General features: G+C 36.7%; 2 protein-coding genes across 6 annotated transcripts in view; one reads left to right on the top strand and one right to left on the bottom strand.

The window, feature by feature from the left end:
* Positions 1 to 26302, bottom strand: part of LOC6584515 (dorsal-ventral patterning protein tolloid) — a 107372-nt gene extending 81070 nt beyond the window's left edge. The window contains exons 1-2 of one of the 4 annotated variants that reach the window (XM_032732235.2): positions 25646 to 26302; positions 14354 to 14602 (exon numbers count right to left, since the gene is read on the bottom strand). The gene's annotated coding sequence lies outside the window, so the exon portion shown is untranslated. The remainder of the gene's footprint in view (positions 1 to 14353; positions 14603 to 25645) is intronic. The other 3 variants (XM_044009070.1, XM_044009074.1, XM_044009072.1) reach the window with 3 other exon arrangements.
* Positions 8922 to 10248, top strand: LOC116804476 (uncharacterized protein PB18E9.04c). Of its 2 annotated transcripts, XM_044009092.1 has the most exons (3): positions 8922 to 9016; positions 9090 to 9362; positions 9726 to 10248. In XM_044009092.1, exons 1-3 carry the CDS (start codon positions 8998 to 9000, stop codon positions 10163 to 10165), a joined length of 732 nt encoding a protein of 243 aa, XP_043865027.1. In that variant the 5' UTR covers positions 8922 to 8997; the 3' UTR covers positions 10166 to 10248. The 2 variants fall into 2 exon arrangements, with proteins under 2 accessions (XP_043865027.1, XP_043865017.1); XM_044009082.1 differs by having other exon boundaries at positions 9090 to 10248.
* Positions 26303 to 26356: the final 54 nt, after the last annotated feature.

Raw genomic sequence — 26356 nt, 5'->3', positions numbered from 1 at the left:
AATAGTATGAGTAAGAGAGAGAGAGAGAGAGAAGAGGAGAGGACGAGGCAGCCAAAGAGAGCGAGAGAGAGAGAGACACAAGGAGACTGTTGAATAGAAATAACAACAAAAGAGATTTAAAGAAAAAGTGCAACAAGCTGGACTTCGACAACGGTCAAATGCGAATGCCATTAGCTTATGCTAACGAAATTTGTAATTCCTCACAGAATTAGAGAGCTCTACGCCCGAAAAGCTAAAGAGCAACAGTCTACAAGCTGCTTACAATTGCCAATAAGTCTAATGAATGTAATGTAAATGCATGCACTCAGCATTACTTCATCAGCGGATTGTTAAAAGCAGGTGAGCGCATCAATGGAGCGAGCACTCCATGATTAGCACTTGTTCCAACACGGACTCTCAGAGAACCTCAAATCGAGCTTTGTTATTATGTAGTAACTAACCACCCCTCCTTCTCTCTCTTTCTCTCTGTCTCTGAATCTCTCAGCAACTTGGCTCTGAGCTGGCAGCAAAAAAATAATAATAATAATAAAAATAATCAAATAAAAACAGTTCCACAAGCGACCGCATCGGATTTCAAATTCAAAGTGATTTTTCGCAAAGAGAAAATTATGAGATTGTGATAACTACGATGCTCTAACGGCTTCATTTTTTTCAGCGCTCTCTCACTTTGTTTGCTCAAAATGCAAAAAGTAAAATTCCTTAACACTAATTACTGCAAGTATTTCACTTTTCCTTTGTCCTTCTCTGCTCTCTTATCTTTGTGTTCCTATAGCAACACAGCTTAAAAGTTTGTTAGCTGTAGCTGTTGTATTAAATGACTTAAGAAAAGCCATAGAAAAACGAGTTCGGTTTTTTTTAATCATCTGAATATTATTAATACAGTCTAGTCTCGATAATTTGTACCCCGTTAAATCGAAAATCGCGATAAGTTGAACAAATTTATATCCCCTTGAAATAAATGCGTTCTTAATAATTCTCGATGATTTCAATTTCTGTGTAAATTAAAAAAAAAAAAAAAAAAAAAAAAAAGAGATAAAAAAAATGTGTCAGTTTCAAGTCTAATAATTTAATTTATTAAAAATAAATGCACTTATTTATTAAATATTTTTAAAGCCTTTTCAAGTAATTAAATCAACTAAAATCAACTAAAAATTGTAGTTTCAACAGTTTAGTATAAACATATGTGTATGTACCTTCATTCATCTCCACATTCATACATATATATATTCTGTGATACTATGGTTTATAGCGCCGTTAAATGCTGGCCCCACCCACCCACAGCCGCCCACAGCCACCAGCAGAAAAGAGCTCCACGAATGGCTCTCTGAATGGCGCACCTTTTAGCTTGATTTAAGCTTGCAGCTAGGTGAGAAAAAAAAAAAAAACGTGCTCGCAGTTATCACAATTATGGCTCTCTTTACACTGGCAGACGACCGCATTCTGCCACTCGAACATTTTGCATTAACAATTTATATGCGCTCTGCGCATTAATAATTAAGCACGATGCCACCATTTAATGGCTATGTGTGTGTGTGTGTGTGTGTGTGTGTGACGCGACACACTGAAAAATCCAATGAATTTTCAAATATATCGAAATGCGAGAGCCTCCCCGGACGGTCGGCGAACGAGCTTGATTGTGCACCGTCGACAATTGGCCAGCACAATGAATATGAAATTAAATTTCGTGATGCATATTTATGCAGTATGAATATAATTTTAAAGGTGTCGCCTGTCAGCGGCAGCAGGAGCAGAAGCAGGAGTCCTCTACAGAGACTAAGCAGAATATCAGAGCAACGTTCATTCAATTAGCCCAAGTGAGGATATCAATCAACGCTTTCCAGGGCTCCACAGCAGCCATTGATGGTGGGTGGATGGATGGGTGGTCACAGTGGGGCATGGGTTGAGTGGCTGAATGGCTGTATAGCTGCAGAGCTGTGTGTGTGTGTGTGTGTGTCGGTTCAAGCATTGACCACGGCACCAGCTATGCGGAGATGGAACAGCTGCTCTTGTTGTTGTTGCTGTGGCCAAACAGGAAGCATGCTAGTGGGCGCCAAGAGCGATTTGTGAGACCCGAAGGCAAACACATTCCGGGCTGGGACACACTCACACACACACACATACACAAGCGCCAAAACGATGCTCAGCAACGGGTCTTCCAGACCTGCTGCTCAGACAGCTCTTGTTGCGCATTTACCAATTTGTTTGCACACTCATCAATATGTTACTACCTCGATTTAAACTTGTAGCTATATATCTATATACACATGTGTGTGTGTCTGTGTGTGTGTGTGTGTGTGTGTGCTCTTCATTAACTTGGCTTGCCTGTTGGCCAGGCGAGTTCAATGAAAAATGCAATGCATTTAATTAAACGTCCATGCGGCAATAATTCAGCCGATAGCATTGAGTAGCTGTAAAATATTGCGCATACGACACGCTGCCGAGGCATGAAACCCAATTGAAAAGCACTTTTAAGTTCGGCCACACAATGGACTGCTGCTTGAATGCAGACAAGTCACAAATCCAATTGCCCAGCCTCGACAAATAATATTATCATAAAAGACCAATCCAAAGAGGCAACAATTCCATCTATCAAAAGTAAACACGACAAACACAATGCGAGACGACAAATGCGTAAACTTTGGACTTGTCAACTTGAACAAATAAATAACAAAGTGCACAAGCAACAAAGCCTTGATCGACCTTTGCATACCCTAGAAGATAGGGTGTTTGGTGGTGGTTCAAACTATTGTCATTTTGAAGAATTTTTGGCAATTGTGGCTAAAGCATATGAAACGAGTTATCAGCAGCTCATCAGCTTTAACATAGTGCTAACATAAGATGGAGTATGTTAATCAATGGATGTAAATCAATTTGATTGTTTGTGAGAGACTATGAGTAAAATTAAGTAAAATTATATATGATTTTATTGGCAATGGCCTAATAAGGATAATTTACATATATTAAACGAGTTGCTGCAGCTAGGGTGACCATATTTAAGGTACAGTTAATATCAATATTTAAGACAGTATGCCATGCCTCTTTAGAGTAACTATATTTTGGGTAAAGTAAAATTAAATGGAGCCCAATGTGCTTTGCCTTCAATCTTCTTTGTTATAAGGCCCATTCAGGGATCCTTTAAAAATCATATATAGCCTTCTTGAAATGATATAAAATTGATTCACTCTTTAGGCGACCGGAATATATTTTGAAGTAAAGTGAAGTTCAGTATATCACGTCATCAATATATCAATCTTATTTGAAGTAAAGTCTATCGAGAAGTCCCTATAATGATCATAGCTTGATGGCATGGCAAATTTACCTCCAAATCACGATAAGTCTCTCTCAATAAACCTTACCTTCCGTAATATTCTACACCATTCAATATCGCTTAAATACATTCGTAAGTTCAAATTTTGCATTCTCTCAACAATCATTTACATTAACATTTTCTGATTAACAGAGTCGTAAACGAAGATACCATAAAAATGCTTGCCTTAAATCAAATTCACAACCTGTGCACTTATTGATGTTTCTCTTGTATTTGTGTTAATCATAGAAATGATTTCACATTTATTTTGATGTGCTCACGTTATTGTTGGGAGTTTGCTCGACTTGACTCGAGCTCACTTCAATTTTTATACATTTACTTTTTCTTTTTTTTGTTTTTTTTTTTCATTATTACTTTGTTTTGTTGTGTTGTCTTGTGACTTTTGTGGCTCATTGAATAAAATCCAGTTGTTATTCTATTTGAGTCTGTATAAGTGAAGTGCAGAGAATCGCTTGATATTGCTGTACATTGTGCAAATGTTGCTGCTGCACAACGGCTCTAACTTTAGCTCTCTCTCTCTCTCTGTCTCTCTCTCCATCCCTGTCTCTCTCTCAGGGTATACTCCATGCAGGCCACAATCCGCCTCGCCTAACTGAGTGCTGTTGGAAAAGTTTAATTGCTTGACTTGGTGGGTCTTTTGTGCTAATGCTGTCCAGCTTTTTGGCTTCAGCGATGGCGATTTTGGCTCCACTCGCTCGCTCTCTCGCTCTCTCGCTCGCTCACTCGCTGGCGGCAGTGCAGTCGGGCACACTTTACACACACTTCAGTGGAGCGTTTTTCAAAACTTTTTGGCGAACATTTAAAGAAACCCAAAGAGCGCAACAAAATGCACACACACATACACACACAGGCAAACAAAACGTGCCAAAGCAGGTCCGGCCAAATGCCCAACAACAACAACAACAACAACAACACGAACAACAATTGAAAATCAAAATAAAATAAAGGCAATGCACATACACATACATACATATATATGTATGTGTATAGGGGAAGGGACCTTGTACAGAGGCAATACCAGGCGAGCTAGAGGAAGAGAAGTTTAATATTAAAAACTAACAACTTGCAAATTTACATTGGGCAAAAAAACAGTGCGACGCGACGCGACGGCTGCATGTGAAAAATAGCAAAAGCTGCAATCGCAACAGCAACAAAAAAGCAGGAGAGAGAGAGGGAGAAGAGCGAACGAGTTGCAGAATGGCAAACAAAAACAACAACAACAACAACAACGACAATGAAAAGCACAAAAAGCAACAGCAATTATTCAACAATTTGTACGGCCGAAGTGCTTCAAACTTTTGCTTTAAATAATGTGTACGAAAATTGTTGAATATTGTTTTATTCCCTTCTTCTTCTTCTTTGCTCTATTTGTTTTCAACTCTGTTATTTATTTTGTTCTCTTTTTTTCTGATAAAAAAAATCCTTTTTTTTTTTTTTCTTTGCTGCGCCCGAAAACTATTGAAAATCTTTGCAGATCAGCTAGTAGTTGTGCTCTGGTTGAATAACAAAGAAGAAAAACTATGTGAAGTCAATTTTAGTTGCTGCTTCGGTATTTTCCTAAAATATGTACAAATTTTCTATTTTTTATCATTTGATGGGATTACAACTAGCGTTAAGCTTTGACAAAATAATATAAATTTTGTAGCAAATAGTAGCAAATATACCCTGTAAATCATGGAAGAAACAACAGATAGATAAAAAGTAAAATAAATATAAAATAAATATATTAAAAATATAAAATTAAAATATGAAATATAAAATGTAAAATATAAAATATAAAATATAAAATATAAAATATAAAATATAAAATATAAAATATAAAATATAAAATATAAAATATAAAATATAAAATATAAAATATAAAATATAACATATAAAATATAAAATATGAAATATAAAATATAAATTGTAAAATATAAAATATAAAATATAAAATAAAATATAAAATATAAAATATAAAATATAAAATATTAAATATTAAATATAAAATATAAAATATTAAATATTTATAGAGGATAACAGAAAGAAGAACACAGAATATAGAAGATAAAAGACAAAAGAGAAGACAGCATATAGAAGATGCTCTTTGACTCAGTCTCAATTAAAATACATTTGCATCAACTCATTTCTCACTGGGTCTTCTTCTCATATGAACTATCCAAAATCTGTGTTGGGCATTGGGCTAACAGGCTTGGGGTCCCAGCCCGCATCGGGTCTCGGCTGTCACTCATTTGTTGCTTTGTATTTCATGGCCCATTACACGCTGCGATCGTTCAGGGTCTAAGCTGTTGGGCTTGCTAAACCAACTCGTTTGTTTACCTGCTGCTCAGCAGTCCCTGTCCATGTTTCTGTCCACTTTCTCGTTTACAGATTTCGCCAGGGCTTTAGCACAAACTTTGTCCGGCAGGGCACTGATTTTGTTTTTCTTCTAAAATATGAGCTCGAATTGTGCACACACAGGCACACAAAGCCAATCAGTTTGCCAAGCACACATACACGCTCGGGGCAGTGAGGGAGCTATGGGAGGCCCGAGTAGCTGAAGGTCTGATGTGTGTGTGTGTGTGTGTGTGTGTGCACAAATTTGTGCAAAGTTTTATATTTTCTTGCTGGCAAATTTTTGGACAGCGTAAGAAGCAAGAGAAAAAAAAGCATGTAAATTGTAAAACCCACAAGCAGCACAATGTGTGTACGTGTGCGTATGTGTTTAGGATAAAAGAGTGTGTGTGCCACCCACACACGCCCACACACATGCACACACAGTTACAGTAGCATCGCACATATGTCTCGGGACTTGCTCTTTCGGGCGTGACACTGAAGGTGTATTTGTCAAATGTGCACTCATTTTGTTGAAAAATTGAAGTCTATGCATGACTGCTCCACTGCTCTGTCTATGTGTGAGTAAGTGCGTGTGTATGTGTGTGAGTGTAGGCGTTTGGCTAAGCTATGCCAAAGCGAGAATCCTTTTAGTGTCTGTGCAGATTTTCCAAGATTTCCGGTCACTTCACTAATAAGTTTTACAATGTTTAGCATAGAAAAATGTGTTGACACAACGCCTGCAATCCGAGTATGTATGTGCGTGTGTGTATGTGTGTGTGTGTATGTGTTTGTGTGTGTGTACAAGCATGCTTAATTTAATTTCCATTGTCATATGTACACAACAAATTGCCATAGAGCCCAGCTCATGTTTGTCTTTAGCTTTGTGCCCCAGTTCCAGTTCCAGTTAAAGTTCCCATTCCCGTTCCCGTTCCCGTTCCGTGCTCCCTTTATCATTCGTGCGTCTCTTTTTTGCCGTAAAGCCATTATTCTCAACGCCATCAGGCTTAGCAGCTCACAAATTGTCATAAATGTTTGTATGCGTTAGCTAAAGAGCGTTTCCGTTTTACCATGAACTAAGGCTGAGCTACTGACAACATTGCATCATTTTGGCCAAGTTATTAAATGAAACTTTTGAATTATTGCAATGCCTTGAAATTCCCAACAAGTTTAAGCAAGGATTGGAAATATGTAAATTCTAAATCTGAATTAAGTCTGAATCTGAATTTCATTGAGTATTGAGATACTTATATTTATAGAAATATATATAGAATTATATTTACAGAAATATAGATTAGAAATTTATAATAGTATAATCCATATGTATATAGATTTAACCCATTTCATTTCTGTGAAATTCCAATCTATTGCTATGTCGCCTGATATATCATAGTATATAATCTTACTACCTTTATGAATATAGACTTAAAATATATCATATCTGCAAAATTCTCGCCTGATAATGTATAATCTTATACATATATACCCCATCTATCTATATGTATGTAGACTTCACCCTTTTCATTTCCGCTGTACTCCTCCAGCTATCCATTGCTGTTTTGCCTCTCGTTTCTTTGTCCTCTGCAGCCTGGGCGTGACAATTACATCAAGTGCGAGAAGTGCACAACTTGGTTAATTGACTAACACCTGGCAGGTGTGTGATCAAAGGTGAGCACTGGAAATGTGCACTGCCAATGTCAGCCCGAAATTGCAACTTGTGCAGAGAAGCTGTGCTGAAAAAAGTGAATGGCAGGACGGCAGGACGGCAGGACGACAGGATGGCAGTGTGTGGTAGATGTAGAAGCTATGCAATTTAAATTCCATCACATATCCTCAATATCTGTCTACAACATATTTGCATAAAAAAATTGAAGGGAAACCTAACAATTATCACAAATAATTTTAAATAGATTCAAATTTATTGCATGACTCTTAGTGGAAGGCTTTTAATATTCGTTCACCTCTCGCTGTTCTGCATTTGTTTTGCTTTTCTGCCAGCCGACATTGTTAGCTTAGGTTGCAGCCAGTGCATAAATTTCAGCATCCCAAATACTAAATAAAAAAAAAAAGGCGTTGCATAAATCTTTGCTGCAGCAGCCACATTTAATTACAAAAGTTTTTCACAATTTCGGACGATACTCCTCTCTCTCTCTCTCTCTCTCTCTCTCTCTCTCTTTGCTCTCTCCTTATAGTTTGGCAACAGCCTTAAATCAGCGGTATTTTGTGCCCAAAAATTATGACCCACACACATGCACACACACACACACACATACACACACCACACCCTCACACCCGCTGGAAACGCTTTGGGCGCATTCACAGTTTACAGCGTCCTGGACTTTTATTGGCTGCCAAATGGGCGACACTTGGCTACTTGTCCACTTGGCCAGTTGCTCAAGCCTCGTCCCGTCTGTCGTGCTGTCCGGTGGGGCCAGCTTGGCCGGTTTGGCCTGACAGTTCCTGGCGCAGCCATAAAGGGTACTTTTGTGCTTTTTTTCTTGCTTTTTTTTTTTTTTTTTTTTTTTTTTGTTGTTAACCGCTTGAAGCGTTGCCCCGAAATCAGTTAACAGGCAATTTCAACTATTTTACAGGCTGTGTTCGGCATGCCAAATGACCGAAGCCAAATGTCAATACCATCAACATGCTGAACGGACCGAGAGTCATGAAATAACCAACAGCCATGTGCCATGCCATGGCATACCATGGGCGGGTCAGCCATCGAACAGCATCGATAACAGCAAATTCACTTTAAGTTGACTCTTTTCCTGCACAGTTTTTCTTGTTCTTTTCTTTTACCAATTTAAGCGTTTGGGTTTGCCAAATGATTTGGTATTTTTTAAATACCAGCAAAGCAAACGGTATATTATAATGCATAGGCTAAATATCTGTATATTTTTTGAATATTTTCATTCAAGTATAATATAAGCAGCATTAAAAGTAATATTAGGTTTACGCCTAATTTCTTTAGCCTGTGCAATATTTCAAACGCAATGGCTTTCATCCATTAGTTCAATTCTCCCATAATATCTCGACCTGACGACTACTGAGACTACTTCTACATGTTGTTTTCTTTTAAATGGATCGTCACATATTTTCTTGGAAAGCAAACAAATAGTGATTACCCGGAACTATAATGCAAATTATTGAATTATTTGAAGTGTTGACTATTTGTCTTTCTGTTTAACATTGTTTTCATATTTTCTGAAGCTCCCACAGCTCGACAAACAAATTTACTTAATTTGCTGCTGCAAGAAATGTGGCCCACTCACTGATAAGAACGTCGACGCTTGGCTATAAAAAGAGCTCGACCGATCGAGCTCTACATTCACTTTAAAATCTAAACACATTACACTGAAATGCATACAATGAGAGTTTGTGAGTTGGCAGTCGTCTCCTCTCTGCCAGCCCGGCATTTCCTTAACAAGCGATCCTTTCCTTATCCTTGCAGATAACATGAAATTGTTCATGGTTGTGATTGCATTGTTTGCGCTGGCTGGTTCCAGTGAGGGACAAGCACCGCCGTGCGATGGGTCGGAGACAACACAGCCACCTTGTACTACAACTGATACACCCTGTACGACAACACAGCCACCCTGTACGACAACAGAGCTACCCTGTACAATAACAGAGCCACCCTGTACAACAACGCCCCCTTGTACAACACCACCCTGTACTACAACACCACTCTGTACAACAACGCCACCCTGTACTACAACGCCACCCTGTACAACAATGTCAACCTGTACAACACCACCTTGTACAACCACTGAGCCGCCCTGTACAACAAAGCCTCCTTGTACAACAACGCCACCCTGTACTACAACACCACCCTGTACAACAACGCCCCCTTGTACAACGTCAGCCTGTACTACAACGCCACCCTGTACAACACCACCTTGTACAACCACTGAGCCGCCCTGTACAACAAAGCCTCCTTGTACAACAACGCCACCCTGTACTACAACACCACCCTGTACAACAACGCCACCTTGTACTACAACCCCACCCTGTACAACAACGCCACCCTGTACAACAACGCCACTCTGTACGACAACAGAGCTACCCTGTATAATAACAGAGCCACCCTGTACAACAACGCCCCCTTGTACAACAACGCCACCCCTGTACAACAACGCCACCCTGTACAACAACGCCACCCTGTACAACAACGCCACTCTGTACAACAACGCCACCCTGTACTACAACGCCACCCTGTACTACAACGCCACCCTGTACAACAACGCCACCCTGTACTACAACGCCCCCTTGTACAACGTCAGCCTGTACAACAACGCCACCCTGTACAACAACGCCACCCTGTACAACAACGCCTCCATGTACAACAACTCCACCCTGTACAACAACGCCCCCTTGTACAACAACGCCACCCTGTACAACAACGTCCCCTTGTACAACGTCAGCCTGTACTACAACGCCACCCTGTACAACAACGTCACCCTGTACAGCTACGCCACCCTGTACAACAACGTCACCCTGTACAACAACACCTTGTACAACCACTGAGCCGCCCTGTACAACAACAGAGTGCACAGATACAATTGTAACAATTAGTCTTGCCAAGCCCCGCTGTAAATGCCCCTCTGGCCTAGGCGATTGCGACTGCGCCGCGTTAGAAGACGCCGCAACCCTGGTATCGGCATTCGACTGCCGTGGAATGAGGGATGGCACGATCCTAACGGATCCCAGGCACTGCCGCAGATATTACGTGTGTCGCAATAACCGGGCCAGACGCCAGACCTGTGCCGCTGGCCAGTGGTTCGACCGCAGGGCCAAGATCTGCCTCAATCGCGCGCTGGTGACAAACTGTTTGCTGAGCCGCAACTGAGAGCTGGACACACCTTGTGCTCGTATACATTAATACAAACATTTTTTTTCCCTTTATTGAATAAAGTATATAAATGCAGCAATAATTCGCTTCTTTAAAAAAAATAGCAACTTCGAGCTGAGCTTCGTAGCTAGACGCTGATAAATAGTTTCTCGTTCCGTCGTCTATTAATGTCGTTTTGTTAATAGAAATCCTGGTCTAAGCTGACGATTAAGCTGTCTCGACTGCCAGAAGCGTCTTCGCCAAGGCCCAACGGACGGTTTTTCACGCTCGGCCCGTCACGAGCTGCCATCAATTTTCGGCCCTTAACTGAGCAAAAAACGTTGAAGCTGTGAAGAACTTTCAATCAGGCAACAACAACAAATGGCTAAGGCAACGGCAAAGGCAAAACAAGGCAATAAATTTGTCAACACTTTAGGCCAATAACCGCGAGCACAATCTGAATGTAACTATAACTTTGTCTGTCACCCCTGACCCTCTGGGGGCAAAAGGGGCATGGGTAGTGCGAAGTGGGTAGTGGGTAGTGGGAATCGAAATTTGAGTCGAAGCTGGAGCTGGAGCTGGAATCGGAATAAGAATCACTTGGGATTCGTGTAACATGCGCTGCAAAGTTTGCACCAGCTCTGTGGGATTTGGTATTTATAGAGAAAAAAGCATCAGCTTTTGGGGCGCCACAGAGCGGCATTTGTGAATTGTTGCATCTGGCGTTATAATATTGTGCTTTTCTTTACCATACCCTGTAATCATAGAATTGAGAAAGGGTATATATACAGGCAAAGGGTGTTTGTTTCATGAACTTATTATTATTATTATTCATTAAAGCCTTTTCACTTTTTGCCTCATGTTTAGACGAAATATCATATATTTATATTTATATCCTTATATACTTAAGCCCGATTTCATATAGAAGACCTTTAACAGTTCATATAAGGGGTCTCATTAATTAACTGCTCTAGTTTACTAGCAAGAACTGAAATGTTTACTATGTCCTTATCTCTCTCTCCCTGTCGATCGCTCGTCTGTCTCTCTCTCTCTCTCTCTCTCTCTCTCTCTCTCTCCTCTCTCGCTGTCTCTGTCTCTCTCCCTCCGACTCTTTTTCTGTCACAATCGGTCTGTCTATTTTTATCGCTTTATCTCTCTCTCTCTCACTTAACATTTCGTTCTTATAATAATATTGTCTCGACCTCTTCCTCCCTCTCTCTCTCCCTTCTTCTCTCTCCCTCCCTCTCTCTCTCTCCCTCTCTCTCTCTCGTTATCCCCCATGCACACTGGGTATATCCTAGTCGGGCATTCTCTTTCTATTTAACATGCACAGACACGCACACTTGCACACATTTACTCGAGAGAATAAGAGCTTTAGTGAGACATCTAGCGTGATTTGTGCATTTTGGTATCAATTTGGAAATACGGTAAGTTCCCTAACTCCCTCTCACTCTGTCTCCATTTACTCTGTCTCTCTCTCTCTATCACTCTCTCTCCCTTGCTCACACACATGCTGTAAAACGACTTCAAAATGCAGCAGGCATTATCGTATTTCCGCTTGTGCATTATTATTTTTGCGTCTGCCTGTCGATTTTTGCTTTTGTTACGCTTTCGCTTCGCTTGTTTGCGGCATTTTGCATTTTTGTGGGTCACAAACACAAATCAAAAGCACTGCACCACCCTGCACCACACGCCGCGCACTTCACACACCGTGCCGAGTTGTATCATATTTCACAAGGGCATTCGACGCTCCTACTTTTGCCGCCTCTACTGCTGCTGCTGCTGCTACTGTTGCTGTTGCTCTGGCATTGCCCATGTTTCCTTCCAGTCCCGGCCATTGGCAGCGCAGTCTTTTTCCTGTCCTTTTCCATTACCGAAAAAAAAGCAACAACAACCGCAGCTTCAGCCAGAGACGATGCAGCCCAGCCACACGGCTCTCCGGCTCCACTCGATTCTGGTTGAGGACATTGCAAAAAAAAAAAAATGGAAAAAATGGAATAAAAATGCATAAAATTCCGCGAATACTAGCTTTAAATACAACAACAACTACAACAATTTTAACTGGTATTAAGCTTGTTTGCCACATAAAATATTCGACGTCCTACTTCCAAGCGTCAAGGCTGGCTACATAAAACCCTAAATAGACATAAACGGATTCAGTGAGCAAACAAAGTTAAGTCCTTGCAAATGTAAATGTCGCTAGCGCGTATCAGCTCTGATATATGAGAAGAAACACTTGCTCTCAAATTATGGCTAATTGAATTTAGCAACTCAAATTGAAATACATAATACAAACAATCTGAATAATATCTACGATTTCTATGTAATATCAGTAATTCTTTGTATTGATAAACAATACAAAATGTTCCAGGGGTAATAAAATTCGCAATCGATAGCTTTTGAATTAAGTAATTAATTATTAATTTATTAAATAATAATAAGTTAACAAAAAAAAAAATAATAATAATAATAACTCTAGGAATCAATTTATTTTGAATTACATTTTATTCACATATTAAAACATAATAATATATATCAATGAAAACTGGGTTTATAACATTTAAACATATTTTTAAACATATAATTTGCAATCGATAGCTGTTGAATTTACTTATTAATTATTAAGTTATTAACTAAAAATACGATTTAATTTGAATTACAATTTATTCACATATTCAAAAAATAATAATAATAATAGAAATAATGATATATTAAAAAAAATAAAATAAAAAAAAAAATAAAAAAAATAAACATAAGAAGGTTTTATAATATTTACACATATCATTTATTTCAATTGTATTTCTACTGTGATTCAATAAATGCCAGAAATAGAAAAAAATTACTATGATATCGATATTTATTGATATAAATTTAATCTTCATTCACTAAAATTAAGCTCTTTGAATTTCTTTGTGCTTATTATAAATTTTATTTATTTTGTTGTTTGTTGATATTTTGTTTTGTTCGGTATGTGTTTATATTGTTATTAATAGTATTCTGTTACATGATGTGGGCATGATATTAATCTTGCTGATAATTACAAATGTTGTTTCTAATAAATTCGTTTTTTTTTTCTCTCTCTCTTTTTTGTGTTTATTGTTGCTTTACAACTTGTGTCGATTTTTAACACGCCCGCAAGCGAATCCCTGGGGCTGATACCGTTGTTTTTCTGTTTGACTAATATTCGATTAAATACTCTGTATTTGGCTACTCGAAAGTGAAATGAGTCTATTGTTTTTTTGCAAAGCTCGTCTGGATTTACGTCCTTCTGTCCGTATATATACATACCGAATATATATGTATATATATATATACTATATCAACTTGACTTGAAATTTGAAACACTTGTATGCCCTAGAATTATAAAGAGACAAGAATTTCTCAAACCGACCACTAGGGGCTTGGTCAATTGGAAAATGCATATTCCGATATGTCAGAGAGTTGAAATTTGAAATGAATATACGCCCATTTTTAGTGTGGCAAATCGGCAACAACTGTATTTTCAAATCAAAAATTGACTAAACAAAAAATTGATCTTTCAACCTTTGGTGCCGCGACAGAGCATCCTGCAGTCGATAACACCCGACTAGACTAAAGGGTATCTGCCAGACTGTTAGCCTAGACGAACATAATTTTTTTTTTTTTTTTTTTTTTTGTAGTTGACAATAAATGTTTATTTCGATTGTGGTTAAGTTGAAAAAAAATTATTTGCTTTGTTTTTTTTTTTATACATTGGACGCCTCGTTAGTGTTGGAAAATGTCGAACGAGCAGACAGAACAACAAATAGGCTGCGTGTTGGCGGCAGGCAACAAATGCAGTCGCAGTCGCCCGCAGCCACAGAACAACAATTAAATATAATTGGTACGTGAATTATGACACTTACCTTTAATCAGTGCACTTAACAAGTGGCGTTAATCATACGCCATGTTGCCCCGAAGGCTGTCGCCTGTATTTGGCTCGCTTTTTCAGTTGTGTCTTTTGTATCAATTATATATACACACACACATATAAATATATTATTATTATTTTTTTAAAATTTATTTATTATATTTGCATTTAATTTAATTTCTGCAGCTGTTTGTGATTACTTCAACTCACTTTCAATCAATTGTTGATCTCTGTATTCATTTATCTGCATATATAAATATGTGTATATGTTTTTTAATGTGTCCACAGCAACAACAGCAGAAGAAGCGAATGTTTCGCATTTTTAATTAACCACTTTAATGTAATTACACCAGCAGAAAAAAAATAAAAATTATATTAAAAAAAATATTTAAAAAATGAAAATTAAAAATAAATCAAGAGAATATGCAAGATATTCAACGTGTGAATTTGAAGCATTCGCGGCTAATTGTGTTCAATTAATTTATGCGCATTAAAATGTCTTTATCAGCAGCATATCGTGAGTGAACGGGCTCATAAATCCATGTTTACAAACAGATGTCAGTATAAATATCATATAGACATATACACATACTTCATATTTTGATTGAGTGCACGATTGTGTTATGGTAACATTAAAATGCTCATGAAATTTATATGAACAATTTTATTGAAATGTTTTTCGTAAGCTTTTTTGTGCCTTGAAATTGGATTTATTATTGTTAATATACAATTTTATTAATAAATATTGTTTGTGAATACATATGAAATATCTATATATGTAAAGAAACAGTATGTCTACACTAGATATACCCCATATATATATATATATATATATATATATATATATATATATATATATATATATATATATATATATATATATACATATATGTTTATTTATTTTAATATAACCCATTGTGAATGCGTTCACGAACAGCGTGAGCGAGCATGGCAGAGAAACCTAATAAGCGAACAAATGCCAGCCGAGTTTATAATGGTTCCCCGCGGTTCAAATATTTTTGGCAGATTGTGCGCTGAATTTTTAATTACAAATGAAAATTTCTAGACTGTAACTAACTTGAAATGAAGCACTTGCATTTACACACAGCCCACACCACCCAACCACCCAACCAACCACCCACCCACACTCACATACACACAGCAAAGGGTTGTAAAGGACATGGCGCGCTTTAATGGGTTTCCAGTGCACTCTAACGATCTGGCAACTCTGCCAATGTCAGGCAGCCAGGCAGGCAAACAGCGGCACAGTTATTTTCCATTATTAATTAATGCGACGCACTGCTCAGCCAGATAGCAGACAACATTTTCACATACGCTCTCACACACACACACACACACACATTCACAGTCGGCGAGTAAAAGTTTTGCGCCATTTGCAAGTGAAAGTTGCACGTAAGTAAAATAGTTTTGTGTAGCAATTGAAAAACGCTCAGCGAACTTTCCACAGCAACAGTTCATTTTCGATCCACAGCGGTGTCGCCGCCGCCTCAAAAAAAAAAAAAAAAAAAAAAAAAAAAGAGGGCAACTTCTGCCATTTCGCTCGATTTGTAAATAGTTTTTTAATTTCATTTTTCTTTTCACGCTTTTCCCCTACTTTTTTTATAGTAGTTCCAAAATATGCTTGGTCTCGCAAACAGCTGAATTCAATTAGAAAAAACTAGCTGCGCACTGGTGAACTAGTTCCGAATAGTGAAATTTCGGTGAACTATGACAGCTCGCAGTGCTAAAATATATATATATGTCTTTATATGTATGTATCTATATTATGATGTTAATATGCCATTCAATATTATCTATATTTATACACATTTAATTCTTTAAAATAAATTTCAAATTATTGTATTAAATTCAAATTCTTAGAAGCCAAAATATAATTTATGCTGTTTTTAATTTCTTAAATTTAATTCTATAATATTTTGTTGATCAGCTTTAATAATAATTAAAGTACTTCTATAAATATTTTTTAGAATTAGTGTGATTTAAATTTTTAAGTACTTTAAAACAATTTGCTTTCGGATTTTCAGATTTTTCATTTTATTTTATTTTAATTTATTATTATTTTTTTTTTTTTTTTAATTTTAAGAATATATTACTCATTGTTTTTTTATGTGCAGATATTTTTCATTCTTAAATTAATTTAATACCCTAGATTAAAAGAGCTTGTGATTAGAGATATATAATGATTGGAAAATCAGCTCTACCTAAACCTACGGATATCTCATAGTCGCGCAGTCCCGACTGCATAAAAATATTTGTATTTTTGTTTAGAGCAGCTCAGCTTATTATATCTTCTAATCAATCTCTAACCAGACCTGGATTAAGGTTAAATCAGAATGTATTTTGAACGCTACATACATATTGCCTATTATCTCGTAATATGCTATATCTATATATGTATGTCCTTAGTTTTGGAATTACATTCATTACTAATTAAGTTCTCATTTAGATGTCGACTTAAGTCTGGGCTTGAAGCTACTTTTGTGATTTATCATGTTTCTAGTTTGTGTCTTTATGCCCAAAGATCTTGAGCTACTACTTCAACTCAATGGATTTCTTTTTAAGTCTTTATGTATGCTTAGAACTAAAGCTACTTCTCCAACTTTTAAGATCTGAGCACAATGGCAAAAAATTTACATTTCAGCTGATGATTCAGCTTCTCAAGTTTCTAGATCCTTGAAGTTGTGTCAAGTATATAAACACTTGTCGCATAAATTAGCACGCACTGTGTGTCTAACCTTGAAATGTTATGCGTGTGTATGTGTGTGTGTGTGTGTGAGTGTATAGAAGTTTGCCTTTAGTCTTCTCGCTTAGGAAATCGCCAGTTCCATTTTGATGATGTTAAAGCTGATGCTAAGCATTCGGCGAACGATGTCATCGTTGAAATTGAAAGGCGCTGAGATCTTAAGTGGTTTATTCAAGAGGCGGCCAAGAATAGAGGCGTGGCCGGGGGGCTGGCGGGACAGACTGTCAGCACAAGCAGCTGACATAAAGGGCAAACGAAAAGTGAAAGTGAACAAAAACGAAAAAAGAAAAAAAAAAATGAATAAAATAAATAAAAATAAGAAGCAGTAGAAGAAGAACGAAAATGTTGCTTTACACCTTCGCACGAGCCAAGCGGCAAAACTAAGCAACAGAAACTAAGCACAACGTCGAGAAGAAGCGTAATAAATACAAATCATATAAAAGCAGCAACAACAAGCGAGCATAAACAACAAATTACAGCCGCTGTTGTTGTTGTTGCCAAACATACAAGTACATATAAATTCTTTGGCAATTTATTATTAGACAGAAGAAAAAAAAAAAAAAAAAAAACAGGCGCCGAGGCCGTGCGACAGCATGAGACAGAGACAGAGCGAGAGATAGAGAGCGAGAGAATGAGAGAGGGCAACATACAGGTTAACATGCCTGGCTGAATACCCTAGGCAAGCAGAATTTTATAAACATGTCACAAATTTTTCTGAATATGGCCATAGCTTCTTAGCCATGACTTTATATACATATTGAAATATATATATTTATATTTATATTATATATATTTCCATTAAAGAGCATCCAAAGAGGCTGCAATTGCTGCTGGCAAGGGTATTTGATCTTCGATAGAGACACGAGACACATAAATTGCTCTTGTCAACCCATCTGCAAGGCGCACGGCACACACGGCGAACAGCTTACTGAGAGAGAGAGAGTGAGTGACAGAGAGAGGGAGAGAGAGAGAGAATGATATAGAGTGAGAGGAAAAGTAAAATATTTGCCATGTTATTATTATTATTATTATTTTAGAGAAACAATATGATATAGTATACGTTTATATAGTGAACAGAATGGCGCTTGTATCAAACAGACACACACACACATACACACAACGTCGCACACACACACACAAACACTCGCTGCAGACACGCGCGCCATATGCTGAAAGTTCGAGCGTCGCAGCGTCTCTTGCGGCGATTGGCGTTTGCCTAGTCAATATTTCATTTGGCACTTGAACCAAATACTTTTAGTTCGCTGTCGCAGCGCAGACGAAGGTTGCTGCAGATGTTGTCGCTGAAGCTGACGCCGAAGCCAACGTCGACGTCGACGTCGACGCCGATGCTGTCGCTAATGTCGACGTCAAGACGCGAGCAGAGGACAGGCGACAGCGCAAAACTTTTAGTCATGAGCAACTACAAGATTCATATCTGCTTATGTATATCACAAATACACACACACACACACACACACACACACACAGTAATTGATTTGTGTTTATATTTGGCTAATTTAGCCGCTGACTCGCCTGCAGCAGCTAATTTTGAGGTCGCAACACAGCATGGCGTATGCGTAATTTTTTTTTTTTTTTTTTTTTTCCTATTCCGGAACTTGAGCGCAAAAGTCAAGCGGAAAATTGTTGAAAACAATGTTTGTTTACATAGGCCTATGAGGACTACATTCAAGCAGTTTCTTTAGCAAGCAAAAAATTGTCATTGGGATGCAAAAGCAAAGTTAAATATTTTGAACAGTTTCTAATGATTATAATTAATTGAGATTGTCGAGTAATCAAAAATATTTTACAATTTATCGATATCATAAAATGCCGTATAAGGAAAGTAAAATATATGGAGAATAAAATAAATTCATATATTAATAAAAATAATTTCTAACAGCACAGCAAGCTAGATTTATTACATAACGCTCTTCTATGCAATTCTCATATTGATAATTTATCTTTAAAGTATTTCATTAGTAGTACTTTATTTCGAAAGAAGAGTGGAGGAGTGAATTATTAAAAAATAAATAAATAAAATAAAATATTACTAAATATAGCTCTTCCATGCGATTCTCATAGTAACAAACTATTATGGCATTAGCATAATTCTAGCTACATAGCATTTAATTTATTGACAGTTTTAATAAAGATCAACTTCCTACGCGATTTTCTTTCTAAAGAATTATTTTTAAAGCATTTTGGCGTGTTTCCATTCGAAAACTGGCAGATAAATAATAATAGGAATAGGCCATCGATAATTTCTTAGCTATACAGCAAGCAGTTTGAAATATCGCTCTTCAATGCGATTTTCACAGAAATTTAAAAGTACTTTTATGTATTCCATTCCGAGAAGTGGCACATAAATTGTATATTTGCTAAGCCCTAGCATACGAAAGCTTGGCTGACACATTTTAGCCAAAAAGCAAACGAACTGAATTAAATTCCGTTCCATGAAAACCTAGAGTGTTTGATTTATTTATAATATGCAAAAAGGGAATCAAGACTACAAAGCTCTATATGAACTACAATGAATGTGCCATATACATATGTATATAAGAAATCTAAAATATAAATTTAAATGTTTTATCTCTCAAAGACTTTCACCAATTTCATGTATTAGCAAATGGCATAGAATAACCCAATTGTTGCATGCTTATTTGATTAAGGCACGCAGAACATCGACAGAGAGAGAGAGAGAGAGAGAGAGAGAGAGAGAGAGAGAGAGAGAGAGAGAGAGGAGAGAGGAGAGAGAGAGAGAAATGCTATAGAAAAATATTTGATAACGAACATGCGCTTGTATACGCATAATTGAGTTAACAACACATTTGGCCCGCTTAACACATTTGCTTCATTTCGTTCTTTATTTTCTCATTCAATGCCTGAATGAGAATATAAAAAGGAAAATATACAACAAAAACGACAACAACAACAACACGCAGTGGGAAGGAAAAGAGAGATGGCAATAGCAATTGGGCATCGCTCTGGCCAACACAAATGGAATCCTCATTGCGAATGGATATGATAAATTGGGTATAAAATATAATATATGCACACTTCTGTTTCTGCCCTCCATATTGATTGCTTTTATTTGCCCTTTTTGTTGGTTTCTGCCTTTTTTTTTTGTCTTTTTTTCTTTGTATGTCTGTAAAATACAATTGCTCTGTTAAATACACAAATTTAAGCTTGCGTAAACTCTATTTAAATGTTACACGTGTCGCAATATTTTCTACTTTGTTTCATTGCATTTCGATTTTTGAACATTTCACATTTTTCACGTTTTATTAAATTTACACCAAATTCGAGTGATTCCAATTCACATTATGAAAGCAAATTTATATTTTAATTGAATTAAAATGAATTTTCTAATTATATATGTTTATTTGTTTTCTTTGTGTTGTTGTGTATATTTTTTTTTTTCTGGGAATATGTGGGCAAGCTTTTCATGCATTGCAGAGCTCTTCGTAAGAATTACTTGCCAGGAACTTTCAAAGAAACTCAATTTAATTAGCTTAAACAAAGACTTAAAGTGCTCCAATGTGGGGTATGCTCGACGAGCAGATATTTTAGATGAAACTCTCAAGTTTCATATTGACTTATATCGATTTTAAAATATATTCATATCGACCTATATCTAATCAAGCTCAAGCACACTCAGTTTTCTGTCTGTTACATACATTATGATAAATCCAATATATCCTGTACAGCTTTTTTAGTAAGCCGCAAAACTTATAGAAATTTATATGTACATATAATTGAATGAAGTAATTTCAATTTATTTGCAGTAAATGTCAAATAAATAAACATATTCAATTAAAATTAATTGTACAATGAAATTCCTTTATTGCACGTAATGGAAAATACAAATAAAAATAAATAAAAATTATATTTATTAAGGATAAGCTTTCATTGAAATTGTTAATGCTTGTATTACCGCTAATTCATTTGAATATTTTATAAAATGGCCAAATGCATTCCCAATAAGTTTCTATGAAATGCCTATGAAATTCTCTTAGCTAATGGCAAAATGGAAATTGCATTTTGGCTTTTATACTGAAATATTCAACAGGTTTTTTTTATTTTTTTATTTATTCATTTTTCTTTTTTTTTTTTTTTGCCGAGAAATTTTCAACTAATTGCGGTTAGGCCAGACAATTGCGAGGGTGGTGTTTGGCGGGGCGAGGGAGAGTGAAGCGGAGCTAGTGCAGCGTTAAATGCGAACACAAAAAGGATTTCAATAAATGTCATAAATTTGCCAGACGACTTAACAAACTGCGAGCTGAATGTGAATGAAGAGAGTCTCTCGCCGTGTAGAATGGGAATGGGAATGGGAATCGAAATGGGAGTGGAAATGGAAATGGAAATGGAGCAGCCAAAATAGCAACTCAACGGCTGAGATGGGGAAATGGTAATGGAGCTGCTTAGTTGCGGTTCACAATGAAATGATTTCCTTTGTGGCCAAGACAACAGAAGCCGCCGCCGCACCTTGCCTTCCTCTCACTCTCCCTCTCTCTCTCTCACACTCTCTCTCTATCGCTCACGCCGTCTGGACTTTCAATGATTATCATTTGAGCTCTTGTAAACGATGCCATAACAAAAACAGAGAAAGCCACAAAATGTGCGATAGCAAAACTTAACAGAAATTAAAATTTTTCGCAAGTTTCGCTGCTGCGATGCATGAAAATGGGAAACCAAAATTAAATTTCCATAAGTAAAACAGGGAAAATAATACAAAAACATACAGACAAACATATATATATATATGTATGTGTATATATGTACCGAGAGATGAGCGCAGACGAGATGAGCTGAGTGGCCAAGAGGTACGTCTGGTTATGGGTGAGAGGGTGATGGGCAGCAGCGGCAGCCGGGGGTGGGTGGGTAGAGGGTGCGGGTCGAGCTGCGGCTGGGCAGAAATTCAAAAGCTTTCACTTTTTTAGCCAACGAGCATTTTTTTGTTCTGCGTCTTCTGGTTTTTCTTTAGGTTCTATTCATATTATTTTTTATCTTTTGCGTAATAATGAAATTAAATTGCCGCCTTACACACTAACACACACACACACACACACACACACACACAAACACAAACACAGAGACAGATATTCCTACATATATATTTATGTATGTATGTATATCTGTTGGTGTGCAGTGTGTTTCTATATCTGCTAGATACGAAATGTATGTGCGTATTTTTATCTTTGCAGTGTTCTTCTTCTTGCTACTTGCTCATGTCTGTGGCAACTGCAGAATTGGGGCATAACCAGCTAAAGAAGCGCCCGACGACAGAGTTATTTGGGAAATAGATTAAAAGACGATAACGTTATGCAATCGATAAATCGATTTAGTAGCAAGTGGCATAAGATATTTAAAATATTTGTATATATTAATAAAAATATATATTCCTAATCAGATTATACTTGCTAAAATGTGATCTGAGTTGCAAAATATGTACAAATTTAAAAATAAATATTTTACTCTATTTATTTTAGGAGCAATATATAATATAATACTGATATATTTTTAAAGTTTTATTTATTTATTTATTTATTTTTTTTTTTTTTTTTTTTTTTTTTTGTATTTATTAATAATTGATAGTTAGTGAGTTCATCAATGTTTTTTTTTTTTTTCATATTTTTACTAATTTAATCGATCAACAGTTAACTTTAATTTATAAAATACTAACCAAATTTGTTGTATTTAAATTAAAATAAATTAAAATTTAATCAAAGGCAATGCAAAGCAAATGGATTAAAAACAACCATAATCGATAAAAATCGATCAAATGAAACGAAATACAAATTCGCCGTGATTTCAGTCTAAAAGACCAAAAACTTTTGTTAGTGACGAAAAAAAAAAAAGCAAAACATTTTATAGTTTTCCCCCATTGTGATTTGCTTGATAAACTTGTTGCCAAGTTAAAATTTATTAGTTGAAGTTTTGTTGGTTTTGTTGAGACATTTGCATTGTATTACAAGTATCTGCATGTCATCCCAGTTTTATTATCTTATATTATTACACTTGGTCACTTTGCTCGTGTAGTTGAGGGCAATGTAGGTCAAGAATTTACATAAATAGCTGCAAATGTTTTCTGGCCAATTTTCGGGCCAACTTGCTTGGCGTTGAGCGAAATTACCAACGTAATCCGCAGAAAACGAAAAAAATAAAATAAAATAACATAAAATGAAATAAAAAATGAAAACAATTTTGTGAACCGTGAAAAGTTCCGGTTGGTATGAAAATACAAAATGGCGATTGCAAACCACAGACAAATATATACAAGTATCTATCTACATACAACGTTTCGGATAGTTCAGTCCACTCTTAACAAGCATAAGCTACAGCGAACCCATTATTCACGCCTTGGATATTTATCTTTCATGTTATTTATTTTGCATTTAAATTGCTTCTTTTCTGTCACCGATCGCAAGTGGTTTTTATTTTTTTATATTTTTCAAATTTATTTTTAGATCAAATGTATTTGAAATCTATAAAAATGTCTGGATTTCGGGCTGTGACACAGTTCCAATTGGAAAACAGAAAGCTGATTGGAAATGTTTGGGAAGTTATTCATGCAGAAATTTCCCTATTGCAACGATCGCTGAGCAGAAAATAATGGTATATTTAATGTTGTGCTAGTTGGGCATACCATATGCTATCCTCTTTGGTAGCTGTTGCGAACTACTGGGAGGGGGACAATGGGCAAAACGACATGAGACACAACAACAAATACGACGACGACGGAACACAGTGCGTGTTAGCCTTGAGCTACATTCGGCAGACAAGACAACAGCACGCAAAATTCTACACGTTCATAATGCAAACTTTGCGGCAAAAATAAAATGCGGCAGACAATGCCAGCAAATATGGGGAACAGAAAGTAGAAGAAGAAGAATGGGTTATGGGACCTTCGTCAATGTTGCCTTTATCAATATGTTCTTGCGCCTCTTGTTGTTGCTGTTGCTGTTGCTGTTGCTAGTTGGTATTGGCTTGAGCAGCATGCGAACATTATAACACATATGCACATACACACACCAGCACACATACATCATACATACATATGTAAAAATTGTGTGAGAGCAGCTGTGCTGCGCTCTTGTTGTTGTTTAATGCAGAGGGAAGTCAACAGGAAAAGCAAAAGAAGAATCAAGAATGTGTGTCTATGTGTGTGTGTGTATGTGTGTGCGTATATAGTTAAGCATGTACATGTGTATGTAAGGGGAGCGATGGACCGCACTCGAAGAGTGAGCGAGCGAGAGAGAGAGAGAGCTGATGGCATCTGTTTAATTTTTGCTGTTGTTTTTATTAATGAATTTTTATGCTCAGTGGGCAGTGTTGCCAGGTTTTGAGACATAAAAATAGCAAAATCGTCTCTAAAAAATAGCTGAAAATAGCTAAACAAATTTTAAAATAGCTTACAAAATAGCTGAAACCTTTATGCATTATGCATTTACTTTAAATTTTATTTTTAAATGTTATTTAATAATGTTACAATTTGGTCCACATCCAAATCATCATCAGAATTATATTTTTGATTAACTGGAATCATTTTTAAATATTTGGAAGGCACGGTATAATCATGGCAGCATTTGCCATTGCTGCGCAAGAAGAATTAGCGATGGTATAAATTCACAACTAGTGATGGTATAAGTACAACAAAGTCGTGGTGGTAGTATCGCGCAGATCATTACGTACAATTTGGGACTTAATCGAAAAATGTTTTTTTTTTTTTTTTTGCTTTAAATACTAAAATCAAATTCAAAATATTCGTTTGTAAAATAGCTAAATTTATAGCTAATAGCATTTTCAAAATTTTCATAGCATTTAGGGTTCAAAAATAGCTAAAAATGCTATTAAATAGCTAATCTGGCAACACTGTCAGTGGGCGGCAGCGCTGCGTCTGCTGCTTCCATTTCTTCATATTCTCTGTCCTCTATGCCCAGCTGTTTGTGTTGTTCTTGTTGTTGTTTCTGTTGTTGTGGTCGCCTTTTGGCTGCGTTTGCTTTTTACTTTTGGGCTATGGCTAAAAATATGTCTGTCTGCCAATTCGCTAAGTGGCTCAACTTATTCACATACACACGTACATTTATGAGCATCTATGTGTGAGTGTATGAGTGTGTGTGCATTGGTGTATGCAGGCATATACAGTGGAGCTTTCTTATGGTGTTGATTCATGTGTGAATGTGTGTGAGTGTGTATGAGTCGTGTGCATGTGTGCAGTGTGTGTGCATGCATGTGTGTGGTTTACAGCTGAGTGCAATGACAATGCAGCAAAGAACTTCAAACATATTTTCATATATAAATAATGAATGATAAATAACAGCAAACAAATTTATATGAATACAAAACTTCACTAGATTTAAAAAAAAAACAATATATATATATATATATATATATATATATATATATATATATATATATATATATATATATATATATATATACTTTCATTATTATTACTATTTATTTTTAGCATCTTTAATTCATAAAAAATATATGAATTCATTAAATAGATTTGCGACCTACATTTACTTGAATATATGCACGCATGCACTTGCACTACTTAGCGACGTTTCACTGTTGTCAAATCGCTGTTGTCTCTGCTGTTTGTCCTCTTTGGCCGATTTCTAACTGTAATTGCAATTGCCCTGCTGCTGCTGCTTGTGTTGTTGCTGTAATTAGCCGTTGCTGTTGTTGTTTCTCTTCGTTTTGTTTTTCTCTTTCTTATCGAAATGCGATTTGCACTTTTTTCTTTTCTTTTTTGGCGCGCAATACCGTTGCATTCAGTTGCCGGCTAACGGCATTGGGCCGCCGACAATGACCCACAATTGCGTATTTCGCTCACACAAACGCGCACAAACGAAAAAAAATATATTTAAAAAAATAAAATAATACATGTATTTGTAATTAATAATATTTAGTTGCTTGGCTGTATTTATTTGTTGGTATTTGTGTATTTATTTGCATTCAATTGCCGCACTTTTGTTTTCGTACTGCACTCGCGATATTCTCGAAAGGAAACACACACAAATATCCGACACGCTGCGCTATGGGCGCTTCAACATGTCCGTGCACGTGGCGAACTCGACGCTGACTGTGGCTGTGCTCGCAGCTACTCCACGACGGAGCGAAATGTGCCGCATGTGGCGTCCGCATCGGTTGCCTGCGTTGACACAATGACTCAGTGGCGGACATAGCCCAGAGCCCCGTCGTCGCCTGGCAAGTCACGAGCGCAGC

Source organism: Drosophila mojavensis, unplaced genomic scaffold, assembly GCF_018153725.1.
Source record: "Drosophila mojavensis isolate 15081-1352.22 unplaced genomic scaffold, ASM1815372v1 contig_136, whole genome shotgun sequence".
NCBI lineage: Eukaryota > Metazoa > Arthropoda > Insecta > Diptera > Drosophilidae > Drosophila > Drosophila mojavensis.
Note: the sequence above shows the minus strand (reverse complement) of the source record. Positions and strands in the feature narration are given on the sequence as shown.